Source organism: Coccinella septempunctata, chromosome 6, assembly GCF_907165205.1.
Source record: "Coccinella septempunctata chromosome 6, icCocSept1.1, whole genome shotgun sequence".
NCBI classification, from domain to species: domain Eukaryota; kingdom Metazoa; phylum Arthropoda; class Insecta; order Coleoptera; family Coccinellidae; genus Coccinella; species Coccinella septempunctata.
Genome location: NC_058194.1, coordinates 16038402 through 16061702, shown reverse-complemented (window position 1 = coordinate 16061702; position 23301 = coordinate 16038402). Strand labels below are relative to the sequence as shown.

The window sequence follows — 23301 nt, the reverse complement described above, 5'->3', positions numbered from 1 at the left end:
GTGTGACCTCCAGTTTTAACCATTTTTTCTATAAGAATCCGAATAACTTATAAACCGTTGACTTTTTATGCAAGGTAACTAAGCAAAGATATACTACTGTCATCTTGAATAAAAAGGTAGTAGTCTGTTTCCGGTATAACCGGAAGTTGCAGAGGTCTGAACATATTTTAGGGAGAAAGTTCATTCTCGAAAACTCCTGCAGCAAAAAATTATGATTAGTTTTCCATAAAGTGGTAATTTGTTAGTTTATCCTCGAAGAAAAACTTGGAATTTGTTTAGTACATTTTTTCATTTGAAAAGATGTTTTGAATATTTGTGTTGCTATAAGGGTTTTCATGAATTCATAAAGCGTTGTGCAAAAAAAATAAAACAAAACACAAAAATGGTATTGTTCGTTTTGTTATTCGTTTTGAAAGAAGTTTAATTTAAGTTTCCTGCCCGGATGATACTATCCCACTAAACTAAATTAAGAAATCTTAATCTTTATCTTTTTTTATCGAATTCACTGGCCAATCCATGTTCAACGTATTAAGTTGTGCATAATAAGGAACTCGCGTTCAATAAATGAATTGATGTAAGAACAGGGGTATGAATCTAAAGTAAGAAATTGGTTCGCAAAACTTCGAAACTTGTAGTGACGGCGGTTGGGACTTTTGAAGTTTTGCTAAGTTAGCTATATTATTTTTTGTGTTCTGTGGTAAGAAGTTAAGAGAGTAAGCCAACTAACTATTTATTTGTGAAGTGATAATTGTTACTTAAACAATTTTCATTGCAAAATGGGATATTCAATTTATACTTAGTTTGTTGATAATTATTGTGTGTATGTACTTGATATTTGTTATTTTGGGCTGCATCCATCCATATTAATTCTTTCATTTCTAGGACTCTGAAGGTTCAGAAGGCATGATAAGTATGAACATAGATGGTTCCAAAAAGGAGAAACATACAGAATTTGAAGCTGATAATGAAGATAAGGATGATGGCTATCAGCAGATCGATATCATGGCTCAACAGCTGAAATTCGTTGCTTGCCTCAAAATACTCATGGAAGAACTCTCTACACTGGCCACTGGATTCGAAGTTGATGGTACACAATTTTTTTTGCCTTCGGGGATTACAGGTCTGTTCGTTAAAATGAATGTGGCACGGAGTTTTCAGCAAGGATTTACTTGTGTATTCGATGTTGTTTTTTCACTAACGGACAGATCTTCTTAGTTTTAGATTGAATTTTGCTGACACCTATACAAAAACCGCATTCGTGAAGGTTAACACATTGACATTTGACAGGTTGAAGAGGTGAAATGAACAAACTGTCAGTTTATTGGGTAGAGGTTTGAAATTATGCAATCATTTCATTGCGAAGAATACTAAATAATTCTTCCTTTCAGTTAGAATTTCATTATAAGTAATCATGGCTTTGCTGAGCTGAGATATATTGTTTAATATTCCTTCTTTATTGATAACAGAAAATATTAGCTATTTATTCCTTACTACATTAATGAAATAAATTTAAAAGCACTTTTATTAATACTCAAATTTTTTCAAGGAAGTTTCATTCAAGCTCAACTACTAGAAAGTAATCTCTTCAATCATTGAAAATCTATAAAATAAAACAATTTTTTGAATTACACATCAATTGTAATTTGAAGAAAAAAACTAAATCTTGCTAGTAGTTTTTTGCCAAAATATTAAAAATAGTGACAAAATTTAACACTTTATTATGTGCTTTCAATGGAATGCAATACATCCAACGTAACAATTAATAAGACGTAATCGATATATTCTTTTATTTTACAAAATTAACATTTGTACACATAAATCGAGCAAGTCTTCATAAGAAGACTTTCAATGTATTGGTATAGCTAATGAATTGAAATATGTAGTGAAGTTATTTCTTGAGAAGAAATCATTTCCAACATTGCGTTCCATTTGTTCAGGTGGTCAACTAAGGTATCAACTCTATATTTGGCTAGAAAGAGAAGTTGAAGCTCTAAGGCAGCTTTGTAACTATAGTCCAACAGAAATATCTGATTTGGCCGATTTGGAACAGGAACCTGAGCCAGGGGAAGTGAATCCTAGACCCACATTGCATGAAATTTTAATTCAAGAAAAGCTCGATTTTGAAGCCAAGGTACAAAGGGCAGTTAAACGAAGAATGTGGTTGAGAGGTAATGCACTTGATAATATTTTATGAGAAAAATACATACATATTCATTTTTGTAGCAAATGAAACTCTCTTGAGAACATTGCTGAGTTACTGCTCCCTGCATGGAGCCACTGGAGGTTTAGCCTCAGTTAGAATGGAATTAGTATTATTGTTGCAAGAACTTCAACAAGAGAAAACTCATCATCAGCTCTTGAGCCCCTTGCCTTTCCCCACAAGCTTGCCATTACTCGCAGCAAGTGTTGCTAGTAGTAAGACAGTTATAGCAGATCCAATTAGATATTTACAATGCCTTACACATGATATGCTTCATACGGTAAGTATTCAGTATTTTAATATGATTAGTAGAATTTCCGGAGAACTGAATATAGTCCATTCACTTTTATAAGAGCCGTCGGTTGGCCTTGGAAATTTGACACATTCCACACTGTATATGACGAAAATCTGATTAAAAAGTGAATTCCTTCCTGAGTTATGTTCCAAATTATTAAGTGAAATTTATTTTCAAATCAATTCCAAATTTGTTGTTGCAGTACATTTCTTTAAATAAAATTTCCAACTGCCTCCATCTTTTTCACTCTCCTAATAGAAGGAAGTTTTTTATCATTGTCTTCACTCACTATCTTCCTGATTGATGTAGCTTAAATATAAGTCATTCAGATGCAGACGGAACATATTAAATGCACTTAATTGAAAATGTTTTAAAAGGTCTGTTAAATCGTCGTTTTCAAAACACTGTTACTATTAGAATGAACGGATTTCAATTCAAAATGGTAGTTCCAGATACTTTTTATTTGCTTTTTGGCGAAAATTTCCGGAATTTTTGCATCGTCAACAAAAAGAAGTTGGTAAATGGTTGTGTAAACGTCGTTTTGACATTAACGGCATTTCATGTATTTCAACCTTACTCCGTGCTAGTAACAAAAACTTGGGAAAATTCTTCCATGGCTAACCGAATGCTTTTATTAAGTTAATTGGATTATATATTTTTTTTTTATTATAATATGTATTACAAGCAATGAGAATAATCATTCTATGAGCTCATTTGCTGGCTTTAAAGCTAGATGCTTTCAATTGTCGTGATAAGGTCCTGTCCAGAGGCAGTTCCAACTCAAATCTCTTTCAGATCTGCTGGCCATTTACGTTTGAGTCGCCGATTATTTTGCACTTCAGTCAGCGGCTGAAGTAAAACATTCATATGGCCTTCGAGCCTTGTGTGATGTTTTTCGCTTTTTTCTTGAATTACATGTGATGAAATTACTGTTCGCATCACATTTCTCACTTTACTAGAGCTACATTGAAGATTTTGTTTAACCAGCGCTCTCTTTGCAGAGCTCATTTTCTATTGGAAATTTTTTTCATGACTGAAAGCATTATTCGAAGTAAACGAAAGGATAATGCCTTCATATTAAGACAGAGAGTAATAATCAATGAATTCACTGATATAAATATCAACAACCCAACACACCATCAGTAGGGATTCTTTTTATATTTCACTAAAATGATGTACGAATGTTTAACCTAAATACGGCGAGTACCGTGAATCAATAGAGTGAAGAGAGAAGAAGCCTATTAATTTAAGCTCAGTTGTTCAATAGAGTGGCATTGGGATATTGCTAATACTTCCTAGCCTCTACTGGCATTTAATTAGTCTCACTCAACTCGTGGTTGCCGATTTCCATCGAGGTGGAAGGTCAAATAAGACCTAAAACATGGTCAGTATCTACACTTCTCGATGAAGTGATATTTCTGTTGGTACCCGGAGTTATTGTGTGTTGGCTAGTCCGATTTGGATCATAACATTTGTTGATTTTTGTATCAATGGGAGTTATGCCTCCGTTATTCAAAGTTTTGATGAAAGCATATACATTTTTTGACGATTCTAATTTTTTCAGATGGTTGAACTTGCTCAACCAGGTATGGGCCAGAGTCAACTGTTAGTACTCAGAGATCTTGCCATAGCATTGTCAGCTTGCATTTATCAATCACTATGTGATTCTGACACTTTCAAGAGTAGTATTCAAGATTCAAAGGTAAAAGTACTAAAAACAAATATAATGTATAAAACAGGCTACAATTTCCATATTCCATTAAAGATAAAAATAAACTATGTGGCTGTTATTGAATGTAATGTGTTCCACAATTAACTATATTAAGATTGATTAACTTTCCCAGGATGGTTGCGCCACTCATCTAGTTGGAAGAAGAAGAAGGATCTCAATTAATGAGGGCCATCAGATTACCACTTTGCCTTCTAAATGGCCTGGTGTAACCAGCCTGAGATCTTTGTTAGCGAGAGAGAAAGACGAAGATACACCTAGACTGAATGTTGTTTTATGTGAGGCTTTCACAGCAACTTACTTATCCTTGCTCCTCTATGGACTTTGTTCATGCGATTGTGTAATACTATATCATGTAACTGGACAGAAATTCACACAAGAAGTCTGGGGACTGTGAGTATTCTACGATGTGTAAGGACAAAATTTTATATGTCTGATATTTAAGGCTTTTCGGTGGCGGCATAAAAAAATTGTTGAGAACGGCCAGTGTTTCTGGTTCCACTGGAACAAACCAGTCTCAATCAGCTACACCAACAGAAGAAACAGGTGGCGCAACAAATTGGTTGAATAAACAGAGGGTAAAATTGAATACAAAGCTTCTGGGTCATCAACCTTCCGTTATGAAGGAGGATAAGCCCACCTATAGGGAGCAATTTTTACCGCCACAGATGAGCATATTGGCCTATTTGTTGACGAAGGTGAGTATACTTTTATGATTTCCGCAATATGAAGAAAATTCTCCCCAGCTTTTTCTATCAGTTCTGTATTTTGCACTCCTAGGGCAAAATGCCCAATAGACATTCTATGTGAAGGATAAAAACTGATCTCTTGGGTGGATTTAAACTGCACCGAATTCACAGTTTGAATATCTGGTTATAATCATGATGAATATTGCGAGACATTTAGAAGGATTTTTAAAACTGGACAAGGTTACCGCGACCAGTGTGGTCTTTGGTTAAAATTATTCCATTTCGTATTTTCAAGCTCTCAATTATATAATTTCTTAAGATTTCATCCCCTACAATTCAATTCACAGGATAGAAGCTATATAAGCTGTATAAATTGATTGCAGGGATTCTTTATTTATTATTGAATTATTTGCATGGAAAATACAAGGGAAGCTTGTCTAAATATATTTATTTTTGCTCTGAAAGATAATTAAATTAGGAATACATAATATGCAGATGGTTGAGGAGAGATAATGTTGATTATCCTCTTGACCACTTTTATTATTTGTTGAAGAAATATTAATTATTTTCCAGACTTATGCCCAACCTTATACTGGGTGAATCTTTGGCTCGTACAACTATTTTAACAGTAGTATCTTGGGGTCAAAAAAACACTTTTCCTATAGCATTTTTTTCCGATAAAAAGGTATAGATAGCTATTTTAAGTTTTCATAATGAGCTGTTGCACCCCTGGAAAAACAAAATTATCTTCAGAATAACTATCTGCGACACTAAATATCTGTGGATCTTTTAAAAAAGGTTGCATTCGGTCAAAGTACCCAATTTTTCGAATTTCACAGATATATTTTATTTTTGGACATCAAATTACTCGAAAACGGCGTATTATACGAGAAAAAGTGAGGAATACTTTTATTTCACAAAACGTCATATATTCCTTTGATAGCGTCCAATATAGCTGGGTTCTTTAAATATTTGGTATTTTTATGGTACTTAATAGTCATAATGAAAAAAATTGGACATGGGTGATATCACCACAAATCTCACAAACTGTTTTATCGAATGAATTTTCATTTATGTGATGAATCCTTTTCAAACACAGATATCACAAATCTCACAAACTGTTTTATCGAATGAATTCATTTGATTAAACAGTTTGTGAGATTTGTGGTTTTTCAACAGCCTGTCTTTTAAAGCGTGCCTATTCGGAAAAAATGGTAAAGGAAAAATGGTGTTTCTTTTGACCCCAAAAACCTTCTGTTAAAATATTTGTACGAGTCAAAGACTCACCCTGTATTTACAAAAATATTGATACTTTTTTTCATCTTTCATCAACTACCACCCTACGAATCAGGGATGTTACTAACATCAATCACCTTTGAAGTGTCATTGACCCAAAAGTAAAACGTAAAAAAGTGAGAAATCGAAATTCAATAAATTGGAACATTTCATCTCTCTAATAAAAAGAAGGTGCTAAAAAATCACCAGTATTCCCAGCAAAAAGGTGCTAAAAAATCACCATTGGTTGGTTTATCCATTTCTGACATAAAAAGTTATGGTTGCCATTTAAAGAACTCAACTACCCTTGATCCCTGGTAGAGGATGCAGTATAAACTCCTCGAAAATTACCTAATTCAAATCAAAAATTGACTTGTTTGAGTATTTTTTACCAAATAGAAGATATGAATTTTGTCTTTATTCACCCTGGATTTGTGAGTTATATAAAAATAATTCCAGAAAATGAAGGTATTGAACCGTAATTATTTGCTGAAAAAATTTTTTCAATTTCCAAAAAATGGCATACTACTGAACTGTAGTGCCGACATTTGGAGGTGCCTTAAATGAAACCCATCCGTAACCCCCCTAATTTGGAAATGGCGGACGTTCAAGTAACCAGCAGATGACGACCGTGCGGCTAGGCATCGATCGAGTCCGTTGGTTGCTGGATCGACCACGTGACCGCACTTTACTGAGCAGATCAGCAGCAAGTTATGAGCGATCAATGTTCAGCTGTGCCATCACTGACACACACCTCCGATTTAATATAATCATGTAATTGTATTTATTCGAGCTTCCTCGGGAACAGTTGAGTATTATGTAGTATGAAGTTCTTCAGAATATATGACCAGGGAATTAATTCATACTATTGAAACTGCGTTGAAAACTTGGGAAAATGAATCCAATTTCGATTGCAATTTTAAAAAAGTTGAATATTCGATTTCTTTCCGAAAAAATCGTGTTTTGATTGAAAAATTCCAGTTTTCTCCGAGTTAGGCAACCAACAATTACTTAAAGCAGAGTTGCCGCGTTTGTTACAAAGGCTGAGGATTAGGAAAACATTTTATGTTCGACGTTGCCACGTCCTCAGAATTTCCGGAGTTTTGCGTATTTTATGTTGTATTTTCTTTCGCTCCCATAGAATGTCTGCTGAATTTCATGCCTACTAGTTTTCTGGTTTCTGGGAATAAAATAAAAATTGCTATTCAGGTATCACGAAGATCAAACAAAAACACTGTCTTTTGATTTTTTAACCTAGTTTCACAAAATATCGACTGCTATTCAGGTGATAAATCGGGAAAAAAAGTTGAAAAAATTCCAATTCGTTGTACCTCAAACTCGTGATATCTAATATACAGGGTGTTCCAGAATAAGGTTCCGTTAATTCGGGATCTTCCTCAGATGATTTTATGATACAAAGATTCTATGGACTATGGGTCTCTCTCTGATTCATTGTTTCTGAGATACAGGGTGTTGAAATTAAAAACAAAATTTATTCTGTAAAATCAGCAGTTGATTTCAATGTCGTAGTAAACGAGATAATTGAATAAGTAAACGAGACGACTGAGCTGCCTTAATCTGTGTCTAGACGATTTTGGAAATCTTAGAATTTCGTAGCTCCCAGATGAAATTGCATTTTATTTTTATCTCGAAGGTAAAAAACTCAAGATACCATTCTTAATGTGAATTATGTGATTTTTATGATAATAATTTCAAATTTGAAAAAAAACATTGGTGTACCATTTTTTCACCAAATTTATTTGCACGGATGTCTGAACGGACGCCACTGGTAAAAATAAAAAATTATTTTAAATTTAAAAAAAATATGCTCTTAACCTAACTAAAAAAAAAAACATGTACCGTTTCAAAAATATTTTCGAAAAACCAATTTTTGTTTTAACTTTCAACAGCCTGTATCTCAGAAACAATGAGACGTATACTTCATAGAATCTTTGTATCATAAAATCATTTGAGGAATAAGATCCCGAATTTACGGAACCTTATTCTGAAACACCCCTATATATGCATATTTATTCCCACAATGAAATATAATATAGGTCTTCAATTTCTCACCCTTACAAAATCGATTTGCCACGTCACTGCCAGATAGAACGCGATTTTTGTAGGTATATATTTGATTTCATCTTCAGTAGCAAAGTCAAGACCAGCAAACGTTCTGTTTTGGTATGCCTGATTCCGGAAGGTTATCGGAAACAATAAACGAATACTAAAAATATAGGGGGAATATTCATCCCTCTTATTGACCGTAGAAAAGAAGTTTTGATTTATATTCCTTTGTAATAAGAAAGCGCACATACAGGGCCGGATTCGGGAGAATAACCGCCTATGGCTTAAATCCATTTGCTAACGTTACTATTTCAAATATTTGCTGAAGACATTTGTTATTTGTATTATACAACAAAATGTATAGAGCTCATTGTTTCTTCTTTTTTGCTCATTAGGAACAAGTACGTTTTGATATATGTCATGAATTTTCGAATTTAGAGCCAAAAATAATCGTCTCAAACGGTTGGGCTCGGCTTATTAGCCATCCCATTTAATTGAAGTTCAGTAGATATATAGTTCAAGTTCTAGATGTACCGATACAAAGACACGTTACAAATTTTGTGGGGATCATATTTCTGGAAATAAAAAAGAATTCTCAAAAATCCATAAACTTTTCGTCAAATTTTACTTGAACCTTCAGAACGTTACTTTAGACTTAGAGCCTGTTGTACTAGTTTTCAACTCGATCGGATATATTATTTTGGAAATATTGTGAAAGAAATAGGCGAGTTCATTTTCTGGATAGATGACCGCTCTGGTAATGCATCTTCCGTCAGTTCTCTTCCTCTTCTAAGAGAAAAGTCCATTTTGTTTAAATAAAACTACTCTATTAATTGTTTATCTGTCTATACCATCAAATCAGTTATCTACTTTTTCATCTTTCAGTTACTTCTTTTGAAATTTTTATTGAAAAATATAAAAACTTCCCCATAGTTTTCGTCCGGGATTTCTTTATGGCAAATTCGTTGATTATTAGGTTTATATGAAAGTGTTTTCTTTAAACTATATTTGCTTCAATACAATACTACATTTTAACTTTTTAATGAGTTATGGTCCTTGAATATTGGCCGCTCGAGGATGCAGTTCACTTAGCCTTTCAAAAAATACAACTCTTGACAGATACAATAATTATTTTTGTTTTTCAGCCCGAGACACTTTCCGACATCGATGAAGGATCAAGTGATTCCGAAAGCGAAGACGAAGATGTTTTCGACAACAGCGTTCCTGCTTTATCGACGACAAATACAGAACATTCTGATCCGAACTCATACTCTTGGCTTGTGCTGAAATTAGCTAGTCTTCGAATAGCTCAGATGAAACTCAACGATTTTCTTACTGTGAGTAACATGCCCTATAATTCATAAAGAGTGCCTAAGAAGACAGGTTTAATATCACTCGCGAGTCGAGATCATAACACGCAATAATCTGATAGATAGCCTTTGATCTAAACATACTCACTTTAACCCTTGCGGAAGCTCTTGAAGAGTAATAATTCTAGCATATTCTCGCAAAATTCTAAACGCTCACTTGACAATTTGTATTATATCTGAATTATAAGCAGAAAATGGAGCGAATTAATGTAAAACACAACATTCAAGAACATAATATCGACCTTCACCTTACATAGCCTACTTGACGAAGAATATTCTTGAACGCACGTTTTATATTTATGTTGCAGATTGCGGGTATTGAATCGTCTGAATTACCAGTTGCAAGTCCATTGATTCACTCCTGTTTGAGGCGAATCACAAATTGGCAGGAAAGATTGAAGAAGGAACTAGACATGAGACAAACTCCTCTGGAATACATCCCAGGCTGTTTCGTAGAAAGTACATATGGGCCACCGATACAAAAATACAGGTTTTGAGAAAAAGGAATGGTGAAATTTTTTTACTACTCGTATAATCGTTTCAGGCAACTGTTGGAGCCACAAAACACGCCCTTCAGTACCAAAAACTCGGCAGCTGCCGCCCGACGTCTTTGGACCTACCTGGTTCACCAAGAAGGAGTTCAAGATATATTTATAAGAGCGGTATTTGGAAAGAGACGTTCTTCTAATTCTATAGATGGGGATGATCCTCAACCTGAACCTCCAGTACAGGAACCTGTGCGTATTATTCATAAGGAGCAAGACTCTATTGCTGCATTCAGTTTGAATCAGGTGAGTTTTTGAGACCTGACTTATCCCCATCTTTTATCCTATCATTGTCAGAATGTATTCATTCAAATGAAAAGTCTCACCTCATTTTTTTGTAATTTATTCTTGCCTACCCATCGTAAGTTTGAATGAACAAATTACACTTTTCAACGACGATAATTTTATTTTATTATATCTTATTTTCTTATTTTTCCTCCTAATAAAAACGGTTGCAGTTGAAAATATGCTCTTCAAGAATCACCACCATCACTGATTATTTCCACAAAATACCAGAAAAAATATATATGATAATCATAAACATTGATTCAAGAAATATTTTCTAGATAGTTTAAACGCGATAGAGGTTTATGAGTTCCAAACAGTAACAAAGATTAACTGTAACGCCGGAAATCCTATTTTATTTACTCTTGTTTAATGGTTTGTCCTGTTTCATAAACTGACTTCTACAGAGCCTCTTTTTCTGGAGCTGGGGCTCAAAGAGTTGATTCGAGAAACTACTACTTCTGAAACGAACAATAGATATTGACACTTCTTGTTCTGAAACGACTCGAAACAAAAAGTGTTAATGTTAATAGAATCTACTGGCAGAACGCACCAATAGTATGGTGATGTTGAAGAGTAAATTGGCTAAAGATCTAAGTGAAACACAATTTTATCACCAAATTTATAAATTACTTCGTAATAACCAATAGCCAGAAAATGTCAAACAGCTTCGTCTATTATAGCAATTCATTCGTAAAAACATTCTGTCAAAACTTGAGGAAACATGTTTCCGTATACATGACCACGATGATGATTGATTTTAGTGGAAATTTTTAGCTATTCAAATTAAAAAAATAGTTTATTGGCACGAGACAGTTCATAATTTCGAATATGTAGATGTGAAATTTTGTACGTTGGTGCTCATCTGAAGCGGGACCAAGCCTACTGATTTCGGTCAAAATCGATCAAGCAGTTTTCGAGCTTTCGGGTTACTTTTTCAAAAAAGTACACATCCAATGTAAAAGCGGTATTTTTGGTGTTCATCCTCATTTCTTCATTTCAGAATATTTTCAAATAGGTAGATTTTTTTAATTCAGTTTTTGTAACTAGAATGAGTAGATTTTTGGTGGTTCAAGAGTTTTCATTGAGCTCCATGCTTTTGGTGCTTGTAAATCTTCTTGTTCGAAGCCAGTATATTGAATCTGGCAATCTTCTGATGCACTTCGAACGTACACTTTTAATCCTGTTTGAATATTGTACTGATGTACACCTTTCCGCAATCGGAAGGAATTCTATCAATACCTGATTGAGATTGATGCCTACCGTAATAGTAGGCGAAACTTTAGGTGGAACATCGAAAAAACCACGGCTAAAGAGCCCGAAAACAATATATTGATTTTATTCTTATACCTTTTAACAGCTTTAATTTGGAAGATGTGCGCTTGTGTTTATAGCTTCATAATTTGTTCTCTTCTCAATACATTGTGTGATGAAAATGTTTTCTGTATATGTTGTAGGTGTCAACTGGGTTGATTGTTATTGCCACACCTAGAGAACTTCAAGAAATGGATATATCCTTACTACTGGAACTTCCTGCTTGGTTAGAGGACGAATGTGAATTAGACATTCTTAATATGAATAAAGAAATAGTTGATTCAAGTGCTCCACCTTTCCTTGTCATACAAAGTTCAGGGGATAAAGCCAAGGATACACAACCTGGAAGTCCGCAAGGTACAATGCCAAGTCAGAGTGGCCGTGGTACCAGTGTGGTAAGTTGAATGTACTTCACTCCTTTACTGAATGTATAATACAACATATTCAAAAATATTTATGGGTTCGACAAATTATTTTGAAAATTTATTTTGGTTAAATCACAAATATTCTACAGCGAAGTTAACTGATTTTTTAAGAAATATCTAATTGATTCCTGCCAAAAAAAATCATTATCCATTTTTCACGAATTCCAAATAAGGTGTGCTCTGTAATACAGTCAGTGAAAGGTTAAGGTATATTTTGTTTAGGACAATTATCAAGGCACAAACAATAACACTAAACTTTCATTTGAAGTGTTCATCAAAGGGTTATCAAACTTCCGTGGAAGTAGAATTGGTGAGTTGATGTTGAACAAAGGATTTCAAATAATGAGTTTGTGACTGAACCTAACTTTTTATAGAATAAATTCAAAGTGAACTGGGTTAAAACATGTGAGTGACTTTACAAACTTATATGAGAAGTATAATTGCACAAAGAACTGGTTAGCACAATTGTTTTGACGGTCAAATTGAAAACTTTTGTACTATGATCAAATAATCGGACTTAAAAGAAAAAAGACTTATTGGGAAATTAGATATGGTACGAGTGGTACGACTGATTAAAGTAGTACGATTATTATTGAACTTAATAATCCGAAATGCAATCTTAAAATAGTAATTCATCAAAAGAACCTTGAATTGAGCTAACTTCAGAAGAAAAATCAAAATCTAGGAGCCATTGGAGAGTTGGAGACCAGTGGCGTACCGACATAGTTCGGGGCCTGGGGCGGCTTTTGATGAGGGGGCCCTATAGAATATATTTAAAGATGAAACTTTTCCTCAAAATTTTTTGAAGGTTAGTTTTAATGCATCGTGATGAACACCCCACATAGTAACACTAATAAGTCTTTTCACTGTCACTCAAACAGTTTCGATAACAAATATAAATTACTATCAAGCACAATGAAGGTAGCAGACAACAGACATAAATAGGTATGTTTATAATGATTTTTAATTTTAAAATTACATAATATATTTTACTCTGAAATTACATAGTTATATGTTGTACAGTAACGAGTGAAAACAAGACATACAAATTTCAATGAATAGTAAAAACAAAGAACATATTAAAATGTTTTTTTGCGAGACTTGACTTCTGAAAATTGTTGGATTAATTCGTCAAAATTGACATGTTTTGCAACGTCATTTTCAATCGATAGTATGGCCAAGCTTGCTAAACGAGACTGGCTCATTGTGGAACGGAGATAGTTTTTGATCAATTTCAGTTTTGAGAAACTCCTCTCACAAGAAGCCACGGACACACAAATCGTAAGAAACAGTTTGAGTGCCTCTGTTATGTTTGGCAGTGATTCACGAAAGTCCATTTCAATAATGAACTTCAGCATTTGTAGTGATGTCCATGTGTGGTTTTTTTTTGCCCATCATTTGGGGGCCTATGCTGGTGCGGGGCCTGGGGCGGACCGCCCCACCGCCCCCCCCTACGGTACGCTACTGTTGGAGACTTCATTAAAATGAAAAGATTTGAATCATTTCTGAGTCGATTGATTCACTATACTCATTCAGAACATTAATCTTCCAAGATTAAGTGAGATTCGCTTATCTTGAAAAACCTGAATGTGTTGGTATGTGCAGCAACATCTCTTCGTAGCTTTGATCTTCTTTGATCAAATGGCTAGACAGAAAGATTTCCTCTTAATGGAGCACGAAGAGTCTCAGATAATAGAGGCTTCTCATTGAGAGACCTTCCGCTAAGCCTGAGGACAACAAACTTAGAAAACACACACTATTCTTATGGTGAGAGAAACTCCTTTCCGTCGACTTGTGGCATTTTTGTCGGTATGTATCAGGATCTCTCCAACTGAACATGGGCCACGAGGTCTCAGTGGAGCTCGGTGGAGGCATGTGAAAAGGAGGGGAAGCTCATTTGATAATGGTAATTTCAAGTTCAATTAGATGGATTATCACTGATAATAAAAGACAGTCAACAACAATCGACATTCGAACAAATCCATAGGATAACGATCGAAGATATGTATTATACTCCATTCACTTTCATGAAAGCAGTCGGCTGGCACTGATAAATTGGCGCATTTCACACTGTATAGTACGAAAATGTGAGGTTTTGACTTTTGCCAAAAAAAAATTTTGGTCTCGGAAACAACGAATTTTATCTACTCCTATTAATTTATATATTCATTATTCAAATGCTTTTGAGCAATTAATAGTATTTGTAAACAAACAACGTGAGTTATAATAACTCACTACTATAACTCACTATAATAAATCAGAAAAGATTTACGAACCGGCTCTGTGCTTTTTCTACAAGCCGGTTGGCCGAAAGGGAACAGTCCATTATTGATATTGAGGGGAGGAATGTCACTTGAATAATTTTGACGTTTTCAAATTAAGTTGATAACTAATTATTGTGAATATTTTGCTCGAAAGAATTAATTCAGATAATGAAGATGAAGTATTATGTACACCTCCAGAAGTAAGACGAGCTGCTAATATTACCATACAGAATTTATCGCCCGAAAATTTAAACTAAAATTTTTATAGTACTGTTGTAGGTCACTATTGAGACTTGTCAATAAAGTTCTTTCTCTGTACTTGTATCTTAGTATTTATTGTTAAAGTCGTAGATAAAGTATAGTATTCAACTTGCGGTAATGGTCATAACTCACTTGATGAATTACAGCACTCGCCTACGGCTCGCGCTGCAAACTTCATCTGCGTGAGTTATGACCTACATTACCGCTCGTTAAATAATATACTATTATGGCAATGTGAATTCACTTCGGAAAATATGAATTCGAAAAAATGGGATGAACATAATGAATGAAAGTTTATAAGAACTGATGGGAGGGATACCTTATCTAGTTATTCGCATGGAAATTACAAGAAATCAGTGCTTAAGTGTACATAGTTATTTCTGCTTTGAAAGAATATTAAATTATTGACACATAACATGCAGATGCTTGAGAAGAGATAAATGTAGGTAATCCTCTTGGATTAGTAGTTAAAGAACTTATATCACTTTCATCTCTGAACACAAATCTGATATTTTCATCTGATATTGTAATAATTCTCGCAAAATAGCTTGGATGCTTTTGATCACACAAAATTGTGCAATTCCATTTTATTTATGTAATCCATTGATTTTGAAATTTTTGAAAGTGCTTCTATAAAAGTGAATGGAGTATACGATACGATGTTTCTTTGCAGAAACATTAATTACCCCATTTTAATCTCTGTAATGAGTAGAATCACATGACACTTGCAAGTCGGATTTAGGTTTCTTTTGTTGAGTTCTTGTCATATAAGTTTGTACAGTCACTCACCGAAACCCCTGTATAAAGCATCTATATAAAATTGCTTTCTTAAAGCGATAAAAGTAAGTTCAGCAATTCCTCTGGAGAATGCAGTAAGCTTTATTCAAAAATTATTGGATAATATCGGAAATGAGAGTAATTCACTCGTGATTAAAATTATTATTTTTGTTTGAATACTAATTTAGTTTTGCAATCTAGAATGCAAGTTTTTGAAAATGCACCAATTTTGATAGGGAATGCCCGACAAATAAATTCGAAAAGCGTTTTCCATATAGAGCAAACTTGGAACTTTCTGTACACTGTACCGTAACTTGTACTTGGTACAAGTTCGACTCACAATTTTTAATATATAACGCAAACCTACTGCACCCTTAACACAGTATGCATATTTGAGAAAAAAATCTATATTCTTCATCTGTTACACATATCGGTAGTTGCTTAAGTTTAGAAATCATCACATCATCCGCGAACCAAATGAGATACAACATAATATTCTATTCGTGGCTCAAAATGACATTTATATATTTTCTTCAAATTTTGTTTTTGTGAGGAAACTAGGCAAGTTACAGCTCATCCGGATCAGAAGTAATTTTGAGCGGCGTTAAACTAGCAGGACAGGATTTTTAAGATTTCTGTGCCCTGGTTTTGATCACCAATTAGTTTATTTTACTCACCCATGTACGTTGAGCTATAAACAATTCAAAGTTTTTCCGGTGATTTAAGGACAAATGAATTATTTTTTTTTGGAGTACTTGAACTTGAACATGAATAGTTACTTACAGGCTCTTCATCTCAGGTTAATGTCAACAGCGTTTTTAACCGAGACGTTACAGTAGTTCAAAAAAGTGTGAATACTCAATGGGTTTCAAACGAGCCATGTCAGACGTAGCTGTGCGAAATGCCAGACGTGTTTAAAATCAAATCCATGTTTCATTCGGACCACTATACTCCATTGAGAAGTGTGTTTTGTACAGTCATCAGTGGTATGTGTATGTGTCCTATAAAGGTGCGAAGGGTATTACATTACGTGAACTCACGTGTTATCATGTCACGTCACTTCAGGAAAGTGACATTTTAAAGGAACCTCTACATTATATCACATGAGCGAAAGTGTCTTGAAAGCTTCCTTTGGGAGTATTTGAAAAGTGAATCAAAATCAACAGAATATAATATAATTTTGATAAGCTGAAAGATCGCATCCGACGTGATATTACACACTCCAGAACTCTTGGAAACTGTTGAAGATAAGTTAATAGCCCGACATTCTCGTGGAATTATTGCTGAAGGTCATAAATTTGAGCATTTATTGTATTTCAATAACCATGATGAATAATAACACTGTAATAAAAAAATTTGAGACGAAAACCAATAAATTATCGAAAGATTCTATAATTATTTGTACCATTGAATAGATAATTGAAAGAACTTCAACTAAGGGTGTTACATAACATACTTCCCCATTGAAAAAAAATATTGTTGACGTCATCTCTTTCGCATAAATCGATGAATATCAAGAATTGTTTAATATAAAACGACGAGATTCAGCATGTCTTAAAAAAAATTGGGTTTTCGAATTTATTCCATAAACTGCACCATACTGTATATCTTTCCCAAAACCGCTGCGTCTGACATTAAGCGGAACATAACATAAACAAAGTTACCATTTCATAAAAGATTTAGTATTGAGTACGCAGTAAATTTGGTTGTGTGCGTATGCGTGGATTTGTGTGGTTTTAATAATATATTTTTAATCCCATAAACAACATTATGTATAAACATAACCCTTTGTCTATAGATGAAGGGGTTAAGCTTCCCAGGCTGTCACGATCCAAATTTTGTCAACTTGGTTCTACTACGTTCAGCACACATGCTTAGGCCGGTGTGTGTTATTCCAAAAAGTTACCCTTTTGTCTAATGCTTGTTCAACCCCTATGTTTAGTTGCTACGTGTTTTGTAGATATGTTGATGTTAGATTGAAAATTAGTTTCATAATGTTGTCGTGAAAAAACTAAAAGCTGAATTTCTGAATTCGCTGTAGTCGGATCACTATTAGTTCTATTTTAGTACAATTCATTCGATAAGAAGAAGCAGCTTCACAATTTTTATCATGAAGCCTAATAACATAACTTTGTTTATGAAACGAAGTTGATCGTTTTGTTGTCAGTTTGGTGTTTTTGCACTGTGAATCACTGGGGAGAAGAGTACTTTTATTTATTGTATAATGTTGTCCATAATAGTTTTCATAATTTATGTTTGAATATTCTTTTCTGAATCCGATTTTGGGAATGAATTGTATGACATATTTTGGCACTCTAAATTTTCCTGCATGATTGGCAAATTTCAATGTACCTAAATATGATGTCAAGAAAATACTTGCTAGTTGATGTAAATGGTTTACTTGAAATAACTAAAATAGAAGTATTGCATGCTAACCTAGTTATAAATCACTTCGTATTTAATATATGTATATCCTGATACTCTCATACAGAATTTACTCGGAAATAGAAATTGCTTCTTGAAATATCTGTCTGGGGATTATGGTGAAATCAGTTGTTCATGATATGAAACTGATTTTCCACTTTCAATAGGATATTTCTCTTTTTGCTTCAATTTTAATTTGCTGTTAACACTTCTTACTTTGAAATGAAGATGGAAAGCCAGTTTGTAGCATGTTGAATTGTTCTTCCCAATGAATATTTTGCCCATTGTAATTATGTATTTATTATTTTATCTCCAGCTTCAGAAACACAAGATCGACAATGTGAGACGCATCAGCTCCCACCCGCTACTACCACTTTGTAAGTATAAAAATATGTTCTTCGTTAATCGTTATACAGGGTCCTCTTTCTTAACTAAACCCAAAATTATATGGAGAAGCACAAATGATATTTTCATGAAATTGATTCTCACTGTGTAATCCGAGATGACTCATCCGGTTATGGGGAAGTACCTGAAAACGTTTTTTTTTCTTTTAAGTAGCATATTATTCAATAAATTGTCCCATTTTTCGATTTGCCAACGAATTGTTGGCAAATTGAAATTCTGCGCATTATTTTGAGTGCGGTTAAGAACAAATGACCCTGCATATTGTCAGATATTTCAATATTGTGACGGTGTTTTAGATCTGACTGGTGGTCAAGACGGGTCAGTACAGCTGTGGGAGTGGGGCCACGCCCAACCAGTTGCTACGCCCCGCCCACCAGGTACTTATGCGAAGGTTACAAGGGTAAGATTTTCACAACATGGAAATAAATTTGGCGTAGCCGATTCAGATGGGAATTTGAGCCTTTTCCAAGTGGGATTGAGTGCTAACGCTACTAGACCCTTCTTTGTAGGTATTTCCATTTCCATGACAATCAGTATTGTTTATCTTCGTTTTTATTCTAGACTTTGATGTGCCATAATAAGGGTATCAGTGACTTCGTATTCTTGGGTTCGTGCAGTTTATTGGCAACAGGTAAAAAGAATATATTTAGAATTAGTTTGGTTTTACTTTATTTTTTGTTACAGCTGGTCACAGTTCTGAAAGTAAGAACGTCGCTATTTGGGATTCTATACTTCCTCACGGTAAAGCTTTGGTGGTAGCTTTCACATGTCATGATCAAGGGGCCAGTAGCTTGGTATTTGCACCACAACATCAAATAATAATTTCAACAGGAAAGAGGGGCGATGTATGCATCATGGATGTTAGATCTAAAGTAATAAGACACAAATATATGGCACACGAAAGTGCCGTAAAATGCATTGCTTTGGATCCTCACGAAGAATATTTTGCAACTGGATCAGCAGATGGCGACATCAAGGTAATTATGCCGTTTATTGAATCCAACAATAAAAAGGTAGATTGAATTCTATTGTTTATGTCAACTTGAACTTTCTTTCGTTAGATTTGGGGTGTGACGATACCACACTGCCTTATGTCCCTTCCATCTGAACATTCCCGAAGCACGTTCTTCAAGAATATTGGTCAAGGAGTAACTCAACTACATCTAGATGCAAATGGTAGATTATTCTCTTGTGGAACAGATGGCAGTATGAAAGTACGACAATTGCCAGATAGGGAAACATTACTACATCATTAAGTTATGCCATATAAGAAATATGTATACAAGATATGAATTTTAACATATATTGTTGTTAGTTCCATTCCATCTATATTATAGGAAAGGTGATGCAAATTGATTCAGGATTTTTTCATTCACTTTTTTCTGTATAATTGATCGAAGTCGAGTACGGTTAAGTCGAGTATTGTAATTGTGGTATTTTGAAGGCTGTATTATTATAGAAAAATCTAATATTATTCTGAAAGTAATAATAATTCGTTTGTATAGCTAATGAGTTTTCAAGCTTTAGTGTTGCAGTTTTCTGCAATGTATTATATTCTTGAATATAGAAACCAATATTGAATTTCAATGTGTTACTGTTGCTTCAATGTATTTTATTTAATAAATTATGAGCATTTTAACTGAATACTTTTTTCATTTCTCAACTTGACGTTTTTAAAGAATCAAACTGTTGAAAATATTTATTGTAAAATTCAACCAAAGCGTCACTGCGTCCTGCGTCACTTGTGATATCTCCACGACGTTATTTCAAATGGGGCACTGAGATCCTGAGGATGAGCTTCGTGTAGAAAAAACTTGGTTTGTGATATACAGGCTGTTCAAAAATAGATGTAGAAGTGCCCTTAAAACAGCTCTGTCAGCTCTCCCGTGGTGAAACAGACGCTCCGGTTTTCTTAGCGTGTTACTGTATTAACCAATGACTGTCCTGTCTCTCAGAATCCTTAGTTTTTGTATTCCGTTATAAACATATTCAAAAGAAAAACCAGTTTGTTTTCTGATTTTTCTCCGACCGCAAGCATGAATTGATACTGCGGTAATGAAATCACATCGCATGCGAAATTTTAGTTAGTATGTAGAAGGTTTTCAGCATAACCATTCTGAGCATAAAACACTTCAAAAAATCTCCACAACGATTCACTTTATGGCAAAAACGAACGATACTAAATATTCCTAGTTTTCTATGAAGTAGATACCTATAAGACTCTGAAAAGAAAAATAAACTCTAAAAAGTATATTCCTTATTAAAAAATTACTGGCCCCTGCCTGAAGACTAAGAAACTTTTATCTGAAACATTTTCTGATTCAGGCTCTCCTCAAGGACTTATTTAGGGTCTATCGAAATGGGTCATCCTTTTATAATAGGGGGTTTAAGCTTTTGATTGTGAAAAAGACAATTCAACTATAAGAAGGAATTTTTCAGAGTTTTTCACTGATTTTAAAGTTGTCAGTTATAGGGAGAAGATAAAAAACAAGTCCTTTCTATGAGAACTAGTACGTGCATCGTATTAAAAACAACTGAAGAAACCATTAGACCGACAGTACCTATACAGGGTGTTCCTAAATTGAACGTACAAACGAAAAGGGGAGATACGACAAAACTACAAGAGACCGAAAAGTTTAGTATAAGAACAAAGCTTCTTTTTACATTTTTTCAAATTAACAGTTGCTCACCAAAAAAAAGTTCTGCAGAAGAACAGGTGGCAGTGTTCCAGAAAAATATCACCCTGTAGATCTTCTATCGAAATTGCCATGTCAAGTGGTGAGAACTCTAAAATATAATATCTATGCCAAATTTCAGTTGAATATCTTGTGAAGTGTAGATACTATGAGAAAAAAACTTGAAAAAAATTCAAACTTCAACACTCTGTATCCCGAAAACGAAACGTTTGCGACCCCATGTTTATGGGACTTTTTTTTCTTGAACTCACTTAAGGAATCTCCCCTTTTCGTTTGTATGTTCAATTTTGGAACACCCTGTATACTCAACAACACTGAACGATTTCCGATGAGATGCGTATCATTTAATGGATTCCGATATTTCCAGCAAAACCGGTGATTTTTTCCTCAATAAATGATTCGGAATGTTTGTATTGGTCCCCAAATGTGTGTAATAGAGTGTTACAAAAATGTTTCAGCCAAATTCCGAATTCCTGCTGTTATGAAGTAAAGAGAAATCTTTTTCTCCACTAAATTGTTTGAGTTCTGATGAATATTGGTTGGATAATTTATTCTATTACAGCTTTCAATCACCGATACCATTTAAAACTCATTAAATTACTCTTCTAATAAGGAAAATGAGTCGCGTTTAATTATATTACACTGCGTCTTATCATTTACTTTATTTTCATGTATAATCAATTTCTAACAGGGGCGCTTCAGAAAATTGCTTTGCAGAGGACAAACTGAAAATGTAAAATTGAAATGATGTGACTATAAGTGTACCTACTTGAAACTCCTGCAAACTATAAGGAGTCTGGAGTGTGCCAACTTAAATATGAAATTATTTATTTATGGTTATGATGACCTATTTTTTCAATATAAGTTGAGTGCGTTCATGGTTTTCGTCATCCTCAGACCTTGAACCCATGAAAGCACTCAACTTAAATATGAAGCTCTGAATATGTTATAGACCAGTGATTGCCCAAATGGGCGCTATACCACCAGAGACAAACTGTCTCTGATACCACCCTCTGGTGGGTGCTGCATTGATACATGGGGGGGGGGGGGGGCGATAAGGTAGAAATATCACATATAGGGTGATATAGAAATAATAGATAAAGTCAATAATCATCATATTCTATGAACAAAAATATCAGCGGAAATTTCGATTTTTTTTCGCAAAATGCTTCACGACGATGCTGCAGATGTTCCGCCGCTCCAGATATCTTTTGTGCCCCTAGCAACAACCATGGTATTTCCCGCCCTAATGCGACTTGATGATGGGAAAAAGACCAGACCCAACGAAAAGACATAAATACCAGAGAGAGTCGTCGAGTTAACATTCACCCACGCAACACCACCACAAGCGTGACGATATATTCACATATGTATCAATATCTATAAAATTTCTTGCTTTTCTGTAAACAAATAAGTTTAAAATCAGTGCTCAACAAATCTATAATACAGTCCACCTATACCATCAAATTCAGCAGCCCTTGGAACAATTTTTGAGATAAATTTCATTTGTTTGCTCCGGAACTACCTTGGTTGAAATCATAAAGTTTACGAGCTACAACTAAGACTGAAAATTTCAAGTAGGTAGGTATTCCAAAGGTTAATTACACAAAAATTTACTACCGGTAGATTCGGGTGACTTGGGACAATCCTGTAACTTGGGACAACTACACCTCTTGCAGATTTCTTTGTGGGATATTGGGATGTTAGATATGTCATGAAACAAGGTTGTTAACAAATTAAACGGCAACACGGATCTCATTCATTTATTTCGTTCAATTCGTTCATTCATAGGGTGACTTGGGACAATGCCGAATAAATACAATCGGCGCATTGACAGCAGGAAATATGTCGCTTTTTCTCAGGATATTATTATTTACGGTATTTTCACAAAGATATCACCAAAGAAATTGAAGTTCCATTTTTCGTTTAGTTTTTTTTTTTTTTTGAGTTTCAATATATTTACTTCGGCTGAAATAGGGGTTCATCATTTGATTTCCTTACCAAATTTCAACTATATAATCACGAATTATAATTTTTCAAAATTATACACCGTCCCAAGTCCCAAGAGTTAAGAAATCAATGGATTTCAACTTGTGTCCCAAGCCTCTCAAATCGGTGGGGGACTTGGTGATATTTTATTTTTTTTCAATTTATATCCGAATTCTAAAGCATTGTATATATTCTAATCAATAGTCTGCGTCATCGAGCATATTTAAACCTCTTTTTCAGATAAAAATAGGTCCCGGTTTTGAAATATGACAAGTTGAATTTAAAAATCGT

The 23301-nt window shown here is 34.3% G+C and overlaps 1 protein-coding gene across 8 annotated transcripts in view; it reads left to right on the top strand.

Moving 5' to 3' along the window:
• LOC123316050 (dmX-like protein 2) overlaps positions 1–19969 on the top strand; it is a 42683-nt gene extending 22714 nt beyond the window's left edge. For 3 of the 8 annotated variants that reach the window (XM_044901963.1, XM_044901962.1, XM_044901961.1), the window contains 17 exons: positions 883–1087; positions 1938–2168; positions 2224–2480; positions 4060–4197; positions 4340–4617; positions 4670–4922; positions 9401–9592; positions 9934–10115; positions 10170–10416; positions 11913–12164; positions 12463–12504; positions 17295–17378; positions 18237–18297; positions 18622–18830; positions 18887–18956; positions 19010–19302; positions 19387–19969. In XM_044901963.1, coding sequence (XP_044757898.1) covers positions 883–1087; positions 1938–2168; positions 2224–2480; positions 4060–4197; positions 4340–4617; positions 4670–4922; positions 9401–9592; positions 9934–10115; positions 10170–10416; positions 11913–12164; positions 12463–12504; positions 17295–17378; positions 18237–18297; positions 18622–18830; positions 18887–18956; positions 19010–19302; positions 19387–19581 — 3189 coding nt within the window. In that variant the 3' untranslated portion in view covers positions 19582–19969. The remainder of the gene's footprint in view (positions 1–882; positions 1088–1937; positions 2169–2223; positions 2481–4059; positions 4198–4339; positions 4618–4669; positions 4923–9400; positions 9593–9933; positions 10116–10169; positions 10417–11912; positions 12165–12462; positions 12505–17294; positions 17379–18236; positions 18298–18621; positions 18831–18886; positions 18957–19009; positions 19303–19386) is intronic. The other 5 variants (XM_044901965.1, XM_044901964.1, XM_044901968.1 and 2 more) reach the window with 3 other exon arrangements.
• The last annotated feature ends 3332 nt before the right edge of the window (positions 19970–23301 follow it).